The sequence below is a fragment of the Tetranychus urticae genome, chromosome 2 (assembly GCF_039701765.1).
Source record: "Tetranychus urticae isolate SD_2017Ah chromosome 2, NJAU_TeUrti_SD_1.0, whole genome shotgun sequence".
Lineage (NCBI taxonomy): Eukaryota > Metazoa > Arthropoda > Arachnida > Trombidiformes > Tetranychidae > Tetranychus > Tetranychus urticae.
In genome coordinates this window covers 8,827,586-8,839,065 of record NC_142959.1, presented here as the reverse complement: position 1 = coordinate 8,839,065, position 11,480 = coordinate 8,827,586, and the positions used below count along the sequence as shown (strand labels likewise).

Below are 11,480 nucleotides of genomic sequence, written 5' to 3'. Positions count from 1 at the left end.
AACAGCTGCTCAAGCTGATCAGCTCAGACAGCTATTTTCACATCAATAAGCCAGGTTATTTCAACAGCAATTCACATTTTTTATTTCTTATTATTTTTTACTCTCAATTTATAAGTCTTTTCATTAAAACAATTTTTGTAACTACAATTTATTACATTCTGAATGCGAATTACCTTTCATTTTGGTTTGAATTATAAGTGCTAGATGCACAAGAGTTAATCTTATTCACACCTTTGTGCTGTTCTAACCTTTTCTATACTTTGTTTGCATTGTCAAGTGTCAAACTGGCGATAATGACAGTTCCCACTAAAACAATTGTGCTTCGTCGCAATTCTAAAGGAATCAAATGCTCAGAATTTAACGATTGGCCTGATGAATCTTTTGAAGATATGGACTCAACATTAGCCGTACAACAGTTGATACAACAATCCATAAGGAGTGATCCAAGTAACATAGATGAAATATTGAATCCACCAGAAGGGCAGGATGAAGGTACCTGGAAATATGAGCATCTTCGCCAATTTTGCATGGAGTTGAATAAATTAGCTGTTAAATTACAGAAAGAATGTCTTCCTGAAACGTGTTTACAAATGACTGCAACGGAACAATGGATATTCTTGTGTGCAGCACACAAGACACCAAAAGAATGCCCAGCTGTTGATTATACGAGGCATACTTTGGATGGAGCTTCTTCTCTTTTAAACAATACAAAATACTTTCCATCACGGGTAACGATGAAAGAATCATCAGTTAGCAAACTTGGATCTGTGTGTCGTCGGGTATATCGTATATTTGGCCATGCATATTTTCATCACCGTACTCTATTTGATGAATTTGAAAACGCCAGTCATTTATGCAAAAGGTTTACCATATTTGTGACTAAATACAACCTAATGTCTAAGGAACATCTTATTGTTCCAATATTGAAACCAGATTTAGAAACAACTGCAGCTCCTGAAGAAAGTGAAGCTTGATCAAATTCTGTCTGATCATTGAATCAAATTTCAGATAAATCTCAGTGATCTTAATTAAATTATGATGACGCTCATAATAATGATTCATGTTAACTTACAATCAACTTACAATTTGAATTGATAAAATAACTTATGTACAAAACAAGTTTTAATAGCTTGGTTTTATGAATTCGAACATCTTCATTCAAAATTTTGTGTAATCATAATCATTGAAAAGCTCATGCACAATAAACACATCAAATTACATCAAAACATATCAAAGTTTATTCAACCAATTAACAATTTCTTCTATTTCACATGGTGACTCTTCTTTGGCTAGTGCAACACAATCGACAAAATCGATAGCATTTCTAAGATCATTGAAAGCGAACTCTTTATCTAGTGAACCAACGATTCGGGTATTTTCGCTGTCCCCATCTGTAGACTCAAGAGCAGCTAGTCGAGTTTCTCGGATAGTGTTGATCTCTTTTTCGATGAGTGTACGGATAACTTTACTTGATTTGGATTTTGGTTTGTCTTGTTTATTACAAGCTACCAAAATAGGAATCTTTTGAGAGCTAACCAGATTATCAGCTAAAATAGTGTAAAAGTAATCTGCTACATCTTTGATGTTAGAAGTTATTTGATAAGAGTCCACGACAAAAACAATGGCACGAACACCTTTCTTCAGATCATTCCAATATTTGTCCCGAAGTCTATCAAAACCTAGAATGAAAATAGAATTAATTAGACAACTTGAAAATTGTTAACTTGAAAATTTGACAAGCTAAGCTTACCTGGAATATCTACCATAACAACAGATCTTCTCTCCAAGTTGAGATGGCACTCATTTTGTTTCATTGATGTAAATGTTGAAACTGCTTTGCCACTCACCAATTGTGAGAAAAGCACGGTCTTTCCCGAGTCTGAAAGACCCATTAGAAGCACTCGAGATCCTTTTCTAGATTTAGAAAGGAATCCTAGCAAAACTGGTGATGCAAAAAAATTAGCTCATTAAGTTATCCCGGTAAAAATTAGATGCTGATTGTGCATAACAGTTTCAATATACTTACCTAGTGTGAGAAATGCGATGAAAACAGTGATTCCAAGAGCAACTAATGTTGATCTATCATCGCGAATGTATGGTGGAAGCTTGTCCATTATTAAATTAATGTAAGTATCCATGATAGTTTAAAATAATAAATCCTACTCTGGAACTCTAGATGAAAGTGTGACAACTGTTGTGTTTACCAAAACAGTTACGTTGCAAGGGACCTCATACTAATTGCTTGAATTTCTATTGACAGCTTTTGAGCGGAATCTGAGAATCTTAAACTCTAATTACTTCTAGTAAGCTAAGTTAATTAGTTAATTCTACATAGGCATCTTTAAAATATGGTCAAGAATGTAATCAGGGAATAAACCTGAAAAAAACTTGCAGAAATAAATAATACAGAGTGATTTAAAAGTATCATGTGATAACATGTTATTCCAGGTATAATTATGGATAACAAATTTAGAAATGGATTGAAATTATAAGATATTGACAAAAATGTTAATTGATTGAAAAGGTTTATTTAAAGAGATATTAATCTTCAGGTGGAGTATAAACGGCTTCTTCATCGTCATCCTCATCAAAATCTCCTATTTCCTTTTTCTCTCCCTCTTCAGATTTTAATTGTTGGTCTTGGTTTGTTTCATGGAATACAAATGGTTTCTTAACAAATAATCCAGATTCTAGTGCTTCTCGAGTTTCTTCGATTGGATCTCGATCTTCATTAGTTTGAATGGTTGGATAATCTGTTGCCTTTGGTCGGCCTGCTTTACTTTGTTCATTTAAAAACTGTTCAGCCAACAAGGTGTCTTGGAAATTGGGAAACAGGTTTTCATATTCGGTGGGATCAGCCAAGGCTTGAGCGAATTTTTCATTTTTCGATATTACATTTTCTTTCCATAATTTAACTACTCTAGGTACATGAGATGGAAGGTAGGTTCGAGCGAAGAATGCAGCCTCGGGAAGCCGGTTAGTGTCGATTAAAAGATTCAAAGCTTTTTCTTTATCACCCAAAATAAAATATGAAAGGAACGCAACGTTGTAGATTCCCGAAGCTTTAGCTTTCTCTCCTAGCTTATTGACCATACTAGAGTTTCCTGAGCTGGTGGCCAACAACATTAGTCCAGGATAATCATTGGCATTGTGTAAACACTCTTGAGCCAGATCAAATTTACATATGGACATTGCAAGTTCTGCTAATTGTTTCCATTTTTGCTCGCTTTGAGCCTCAACAGCTAATTTAAGAGCAGTTTCAGTATCTTTTAACTGAAGAGCTAAATCAAATTTATGCTCAGGGTCTGTTGATACTTCTAATGCCTGACTCAAAAATCCTTGTTTTTCTAGGAAATGGGCTACTCGAGTTCGCTGCTCTTTGGGAATAGATGGTAAAATTTGCACAGCGGCTGTAAAATCTTCTCGCATTACTGCTGTTTGATATTCCAAAACTGATAAAAGAAGAGAGTATGAAACAACATTCAATTCTTTGTCACCAAGATAAAGACGATTTTCCTTCGGCATGTATCCTAAAAGATACATTGTTCTGAAATAAATTAAAAGTAACTTCAATTAGATTGATGAAACAAAAGAGAAATAAAATTTTTAATGATTAATCTGTCTTACCTATCTAAATGTGCAATAGTGACTATTTGACCACCAACAAAATAATTGAGTCTATTGACCGAGCTAGTGTAAATGAAACAATCTCCAACCCATAAACCTGATTTGACAGACTCTTGGACATCGGTAACTACTTCGAATGCATCAATAATTCCGTCTTCTGTTATCAATTCATCTCGATTTTCTTTTGCTTTGGCAACGTTATCAGGAAGATATCTTAAGATATAGAAAGAATCTTCGGTGGCGATAGCTACTAAATCTCCATTGTCCGACCAATAAACATTTTTAGGTTGAATTTCAATTCTTCTAATAATCTCTAATGAGTCCCATTCATGGAAAGTGAGTCCAGCGACAGATTTAACTCCTAGAAGAAATCCTCCAAAAATGCCATCTGCTCCTGCTTCTGGTTTGAATGACGTTTTTTCTTTGAAATTTTTAAATAGTTTGACTGAAGTTGTGTTTTCTCTGACAGCATATTCACTTGAGTCTAGGGCCCAAACAAATTCTTGAGCTGAACCGAAACTTTTGTTTCGTAAAGTTAAGGCAGTATAAATAATGTATTCTCCGTCACCACAAACTACTACGAAGCGACCATTTGAATTATGAGAAATGGTTTGTGGATAAATTTCACAGCTTCCCATATCTTTAACATTCAATGGTAAAATATAGCCATCTTTCAATTCTTCCGGATCGACAAGAGCTTTTAAATTAGCTTGCTGCAATTCTGAATGTTTAGCCCATACAATTTTACCAGAGCTGTCCATAGACATAGCAGGTTCCTCCCTTCCTAGTTTAATTATAATACTTCCCTCGTCAAAACCAATGGCAACACTGTTGGATCCTTTTAAACAGCAAATGGTCCATACCCGTTCAAGACCATAATTAAGGGTACTTTCACGACGATAAGTATTCAAATGCCAAACTCTAACTGTACCATCTTCCGATCCAGTCATGATGATAGGTAGCTCTGGGTGATAGCAAACAGCAGTTACATTTTGTGCATGCCCTTCCAATGTTTGAACACAAGTTTTTGTTTGGTAATCCCAGATTTTGACGGTCCTAAGAAATAAGAAAAACAATCATTAATGTCTGGTTTAAACCTAAGGTAATGATTATTCTTTACCTATCATCTGCACCAGATATTAGATAAGGTTTATCACCACTATAACAATAATCAACACAATTTACTCCTTTCTCATGACCCTCTAGAGTGAAATTTGGTGTGTTTGACCCCATCTGCCATACTTTAACTGTCCTGTCAAGTGAAGCACTAGCAAACGTATTGTTATCTTTAGGGTTTATGACAATTTGCATGACATAGTGAGTATGTCCCTCGTAAACTTGAGTGCAGGCCCAATTTTTGTCCCAATTCCAAAGTTTGATAAGCATGTCATCACTTGAGGTAAAAACATAAGGCTGTGTGGAATGTACTACAATACATCTAATATAGTCAGAATGGGCTTCAAACTGATGAATCCTTTCCAAAGTGTTATAATTGAATACCCGTATTTGCATATCATCTGACCCTGTGATAATCCAATTTTTACGAGCAACAAATTTTGCACACCGAACAGGAACCTCACAAACTTCAAAGGATTTGACCAATTGCTGATTTTCATGATTCCATACATGAACCAAACCATTATAAAGTGATGAGAGCATCCACGGCTCTACCGGGTGCAAATCAACACATTTGACTCGATCACTACGAGACAGCAATTTTCTCCGTACATCCAATTTGAGAGGCTTAAAGACAAATAAAAGAAACAAATGTCAGTCCATGAAGTCTACAAACCTAAACAATACAACTTACCATTTTGATATTAATAGCAGCTAACAACAAATTAAGAAAATCAAATATAAATAAATTACTTAATCAAACCAACGCTGACGTGTTCCTTCCTATTTGTTGTTTTCCCTGCCACAGCTGCTCAAGTTAACAGCTCAACTAGCTATTCTCACATCAATAAGCCGCATTATTTTCACGACTACACAGACTCAGTATCTGAAATTCAAGTTATAAAAACCACTTCCTTTAGTTGAATATGAACTTATTGTGGACTCAGTCGATTAAATATTCTGAAATAATATTTTGGATTTCATTCTGCAGATAAAATCTGCTTTTAAGATTGGATATAACCCATTCGTCAATCGAACCGAGAAGATAAGCTGATTAGACAACCGTGATCTTGTGTTATTTTTTTATCGACTTTTTGTCGAAAAGTTTGACCTTAATTATCTTATTTTGTTACATTAATAGATTTATGGTTTTCTTGGAAAAGTGTTTCACACGTTGGTGATTCCTAAAATAAGTTGAGTTTTCAATCATAACAGATAAAAAGTGAACATTTTCCAGATTCTTGTTTTATTTTTTGACAAAAAATGTATAATAATTTCTTATTTTTCAATTAATCTAGAGTGATTAGTCGATTTAAATTTTGCATAAACAATAGGAAAAATAAAACCGGACACGAAACCAATGCCAACAAATATCGTGATCAAACTAATGACAGTTTTCCTGCTTAAACCTTCATGGCGATCATCTTTTGAATTTTGACTCTTTTCAACGCTCAATGTAGGGTAACCATAGTTGTGACAAATTTTAGAGTCGATTGTTTTTGTCGACGAATCCTCTATCTTATACTTGGACAACTCGCATGAACTCGTGGTTTTAGTTGATGGACAAAAGTTGAAAGATTGACAAACTTCATCTCCATTATCCCAATCATGGCATAGAGCAGCACATTGGTCCGTAGTTAACCCAAGCTCAGTATGGAAAACATTAGAGACTATCCTTTTGCCATTATCAGTAAACTTGTGAAGTACTTTGGCTGAAAAGACAATGGATTAATATTAATGGACTCGAGTTAAGATGGCTTATTGATATATGATTACTTACGAATATAAATGTCACAATCTTGACTGAATTCAGTCGAGGAATCTGTATAATATTCATCAAAAGTGCAAAATACGTCGCAATACTGGAATGATAGACAATCGTCCGTTTCATAGCATAAATTAGCACAATCTTCAGGAGAACCCGGCCTGGAAACTGAATCTGGATTTTTGTACTTTCTATTCGCAACCTTCACATAATAAAGCATTGGGTTTCTGTACAAAACTTTACAAGACGAATTGGTCATCGCATCATTTTGTGTCAAAGCACTTCTCGATATATTTGATATGATACATTCGGGTTGATCAACGTCAGGACATATGGATATTGATCTACAGTCAAACTTCTCTGTCTGCTGACACGCATGGAAACACTCGCCAACATTTTTAACTCCATCAATCTTGAGTATATTTTCATCATTTGGTATCAGTCTAGTGTCGTCATCATAAAGGTAATGGGAATCAAAATGGCTATTAGCCTTTGATGCGACATTCTCCATGAGATCACATGAGTACAATGCTGTTTTCGTTGAGTCGGTTAAGCTATAAATGAAATTTTTCCATTCAATGCCCGAAGCAATTTTATCAAGAGGCAATTCTTGACTGAAACGGTGTAAATTTTTCAAAGAAATTTGATATACATCGCAATTAGCTCCAAAAAAGCTTTCAGTCAAGTCTTTTTGCTCATTAAATGCGAAACAACTGTGACGTTCATTATAACAATAAATAATTGTCCTGTTTTGAGAAGAAAAGTTCATTAGATCATCAATTTTTCAAACAAAATGTTTAACCTCGAAAGATTCAAAAAAATGTTCGAACTCTTATTAACCAAACGATTGAAAAGTTTAAAGTAAAACCTACCGATAATCTGCTGGTGACTTTGCAGCATTAATAAGGCAATCTATGTCACTGTAGGCTACAAATGACGACGATCCAGTGAGGAGTCTCTCAGAGTTCAGGAATTTCGTTTCGAAGCTAAATGCATCTATTGAAGCAATATAAATAATTATTGATTTTCTTATCTGATTACAACACCTGGTTACCTTTAATTTCTGGAGCTTCAAGAAATGTTATGTATGCAGTCGCTCCATTTGAGTCTGGAATAACTTCAATATTGGATATTCTTGAAGACGATATTTGATCAGTTCGTGTTATCATTGATTTTATAGCATATCGGTGTGTATATATTCGGGATTTGAAATGGTCACAGTCATCTTGAGGGATATTGGTAAGAAGAGTTATCATTGGAATCAGATTTGTACTAAATACTTACCCTGGCATCTGAAATGTAATTTAATAGTTCGATGCTGTGATTCAAATGGATAACATTTATCAACATTGAACTTTAAATCATAATCTTCACTCTGAATTGTAGGTTCAAATTTACGGTAAACTCGACTTGTCTCCAGGACTTTGATATAATTATTCTAGAGAATAAAATTTAATTTTAAAATCAAATTTCTAATCAAATGTATCATTCATAAACTTACGCCTGTTTTCGTAAAGCCATTAATTGTTGTCGAGTGAAGCATGAATTTTTCACCAAGATTGTCATCATTCTAATCAATGAAAATTGATTTTAGTCATTTAGTGTCAACACTTGAAATGAGTAACTCTACTTACGGTCAAAAGTAGGTATTGAGTTGTTACAAGTTTGTCACATTTTTGGTCTTCAAATGTTTTGCTGTACTCAACAGCTTCCCAGACGTATAAGTCTCTTCCAGATGAACGGCTCTGAAAGTGATCATATTTTATTAGTATGAGGGCTAAGCATATAATCAATGCTCTTCTACTCACATTTTGAACGATTCCTACAAACTTATAATTCAACTTGAAACCAAGATGGGCATTTATATTCATTTTACCCTGATTTGAATAAACTATCATTCCAGGAATGGACAAATCAAGTTGTTTTATTGAGCAATAAGACGAAGAATCGTCATCATACTTGATTCCCAAAGTGAAATCATAAATTTCTTCAGTTTTTTTGCCTTCGATTGTGGTTTCAATATTCATTTGTTGTGTTAACTGGTCAATATAAACCTGAAAAGGGAAAGAAAATTCAAGTTTGAGCTTCGTTCCACTGATGTCATAATGTACAAACCACTTCTCTTTTCACCGTCTGTTTTGACTTGGGTTTTTTCACGGTTGTATCTACGATGTAATGTAATCGTGAAAATGCTTGGCTAAATAGCTGTGGTTCACTTCTAGCTTGGCTGAAATAAAATGGACATCCGATTCCAGGCTCCGGCTGTGAGAAAATGGAGCGAAAAAACAAAACAGTTTTGATTGATTATTCAATCGATGTAATAATTCAACAATCAATTTACTTTAACAAACGCTTTTAATTTTTCATCAGAACTTTCCATTTGAATATAAGTGTCCAATGTTAGTGTTGTCTGCCTTGAATAGTCAGGCTCAGATGGATCAATACCAGTGAATATTGTGACTCTTGGTGCAACATTATCCTGAAACCATCCACCTGGATCCCCAAACGATGCAAAAAACATAAAAGATAAGTAAGTAAATTGAGATTCTCATCTTTTTATAATGAATCAATTTGCCAGTTAACGCAATCAACTTGCAAGTTGAGTTTAATTATAATTTCAAATTTGCTGCCCTTTGAATAGCAATAATCTTCAGATAGAGCAAAGTCTAGTAAATAGCTCAATTTTTAGCACAACAAATCATTCAAGATAATGAAAGATCAAAGTTTTTCGATGAGGCGTATTTTCTGCATCCTTTTTTCACCTGTCAATATTTTCATATCCTTGATGTATGCGCTTTTAAGGGCTTAGAAGTACTGTTCCAATTATCATAAACAAAACTTGCAATAAATAATATAATAATTTCGAATGTTGAATTAAATCAAACTGGGTTAACTTTCATTCATCTTGATGGAGCCGATTTTTCGTTCTTCTGCTGAGATGAAAAAACAAATGAAACTCACCTTTCATGTAATAATTAGTTATATTCAAACGGGCTCCTCCAATCGAAGTACTTTTACTGTGCATTATTACTCCTCTCTTCACGGCGTCAGGTTCTTCTTGCTGAATGGACGATATGATTACAAGTTTGGGTGAATTAACATGAACTTTTCATATTCTTCATTTGAGTTTATTATTTGTATGATTTAACCACTTTCAATTTGCTTAGACTGTAATTAGTTGTAATGAGTTTGAATGTACAAACATGAATTTATATAATAAATAGTTCGTTTAGAAAATTTCTTCTGGAATTGTTTTCTTTATCCTTCTAACTTCAGAAACCTCTTACTGTTTCTTCAAGAATTTTGACGATTTGAGCAACGCATCCAAATAATGCTTCGATTTTTCAAACGCAAGGACTATATTAACAGAATGCTTATACACTGAGAAAATTTGAACACTCAAAGAATGGGGAGCATGGTAATTGGTTTGATGTGATTTCACGTAGTTTTGGTCATGCTTATGGTATAATTACCCATGAAAGTTGAGCCAGTCTATGTGTAACTGAAGGTCCAACCAGAAGAATGTGGTTCAACAATGGATTCGTTATCCCAGGTAACTTTGATTCCCATTTGGTGTTATAAGTGAACAGATCACATTGGTTATCTATTTAGCAATGAACCACAAAGAATAGTTTCTCAAGTCATGCAATTCTTGATAAAGTTTCCAATCAACATTCCTTACCGTGAATAACAAGACGTTGATATCGGTTGTTTGTTGAGTGCATAACATCCCATTTGAGTGAACCAGATGAAATCGAAATCTTACTTTCGATGTATTCACCAGAATAGATAATCTCGTTCAAGGTATATTTAGTTTTGGTTTCCTTTCAAAGAAATAATTTTGTTCAGAAAACAATCGCAAAGAAACAAACTTAAGACTATGCTTACAGAATCAATTAAAGATGAATTGATGATCCAAGATCCACTTTCAACCTTAAGACTGATATCATTCAAAGATTCTGTAAAAAATTTTCCATTGAAATGTTATTTTTTCCGTTAAATTCAGAGTTATAATTTGTTCAAAATTGTTCATCACTTACCTGACCATATTAAGACAAAATATTGACTCAAAAGTAAAGTTAATATTAAACGGATCATAGTATTGAGCTACAAGTTACAGAAGTGGCAACTAAATTGAATTGTTAACAGAAAAAATTTGTAAATAATTCTGATCCACTAACTTAATCTATCTGTTTCACCTTTGTTCATAATTTTTTATTTTATCTTTCTGTTTATTCCACAAACAACAATATCATTAATCGATACATTTCAGAGGCGTTATGTTTTCTGCACTCATTGAGATCTTATATAATGTATTGCATTGATTTTTTCGGACGTAACGAGTATAAAAGCACTAGAAACTTTGAGTTGTTCTGATTATCATATTTGCGTGTATAATGTCGCGGTGCTCTTATTGATAGTATCGTGATCGAGAGTAACTTTTACTTAACAGAGATTGCGTCAAATCAGAACAAAAAAATTTGAATTGATAGTTCGACTCTGAAGTGCTAACCTGGAATGTTTTATCCATTTGACTAAATTGTTTACGTTAAATTTAATATTAATTTAACTTAATTCAAGTTACCCATTTGAGCATTACGTTCAATATATTGATACTCCAATAAACTAACATTGAATTGTGCCTTCAATCAACATCACCTTTAACCAACATCATCTTTAATAACCACATCTTTAAAAGACATCATCAAATGAAATAACATTATCACTATCAGCATAAAGTTTTCACTTGAAATTCATTACTTTTCATGCTACTTCCATGTATCATTTCATTTATTTCATCTCATTTATTATTCCTATTGATATCTTTGACTCTGTTCCCTCCAACTACAGTAGTATAGAAGCAGCCCACTTTGGCCCACTTATCTGGCACACCATCTCAAAAAGCAGAAAAGACAATGAAGTCGGCAAACGATAGCCGTGATACGAGTGGCCTAGAGATTGCCAATATTTC

At 33.9% G+C, this 11,480-nt stretch overlaps 3 protein-coding genes, 1 long non-coding RNA gene and 1 pseudogene across 5 annotated transcripts; 2 read left to right on the top strand and 3 right to left on the bottom strand.

Moving 5' to 3' along the window:
• The first annotated feature begins 49 nt into the window (after window positions 1-49).
• On the top strand, window positions 50-1,226 carry LOC107367931 (MOB-like protein phocein pseudogene; annotated as a pseudogene). The gene has a single exon (XR_016199047.1). The product of XR_016199047.1 is annotated as an MOB-like protein phocein pseudogene (transcript).
• On the bottom strand, window positions 1,216-2,203 carry SrpRbeta (signal recognition particle receptor beta). Its single transcript, XM_015935691.3, has 3 exons — window positions 2,027-2,203; window positions 1,751-1,942; window positions 1,216-1,679 (listed from the first exon to the last, which is right to left on the bottom strand). Exons 1-3 carry the CDS (start codon window positions 2,136-2,138, stop codon window positions 1,231-1,233), a joined length of 753 nt encoding a protein of 250 aa, XP_015791177.2. The 5' UTR covers window positions 2,139-2,203; the 3' UTR covers window positions 1,216-1,230.
• Window positions 2,204-2,414: 211 nt separating this feature from the next.
• Window positions 2,415-5,534, bottom strand: beta'COP (coatomer subunit beta'). Its single transcript, XM_089268103.1, has 4 exons — window positions 5,438-5,534; window positions 4,748-5,370; window positions 3,628-4,683; window positions 2,415-3,547 (listed from the first exon to the last, which is right to left on the bottom strand). The coding sequence occupies exons 1-4, from the start codon at window positions 5,438-5,440 to the stop codon at window positions 2,542-2,544; spliced, it is 2,688 nt and encodes an 895-aa protein (XP_089124229.1). The 5' UTR covers window positions 5,441-5,534; the 3' UTR covers window positions 2,415-2,541.
• A 272-nt stretch (window positions 5,535-5,806) lies between these two features.
• On the top strand, window positions 5,807-6,253 carry LOC149093826 (uncharacterized). Its single transcript, XR_016199048.1, has 2 exons — window positions 5,807-5,936; window positions 6,042-6,253. It is a non-coding gene; the product is annotated as an uncharacterized LOC149093826 (long non-coding RNA).
• Window positions 5,973-11,234, bottom strand: LOC107367960 (uncharacterized). Its single transcript, XM_089268102.1, has 15 exons — window positions 10,549-11,234; window positions 10,397-10,467; window positions 10,191-10,332; window positions 9,982-10,112; window positions 9,470-9,569; window positions 8,850-9,001; window positions 8,624-8,770; window positions 8,317-8,562; window positions 8,143-8,253; window positions 8,010-8,078; window positions 7,793-7,946; window positions 7,563-7,733; window positions 7,381-7,504; window positions 6,524-7,254; window positions 5,973-6,455 (listed from the first exon to the last, which is right to left on the bottom strand). Exons 1-15 carry the CDS (start codon window positions 10,604-10,606, stop codon window positions 6,022-6,024), a joined length of 2,841 nt encoding a protein of 946 aa, XP_089124228.1. The 5' UTR covers window positions 10,607-11,234; the 3' UTR covers window positions 5,973-6,021.
• Window positions 11,235-11,480: the final 246 nt, after the last annotated feature.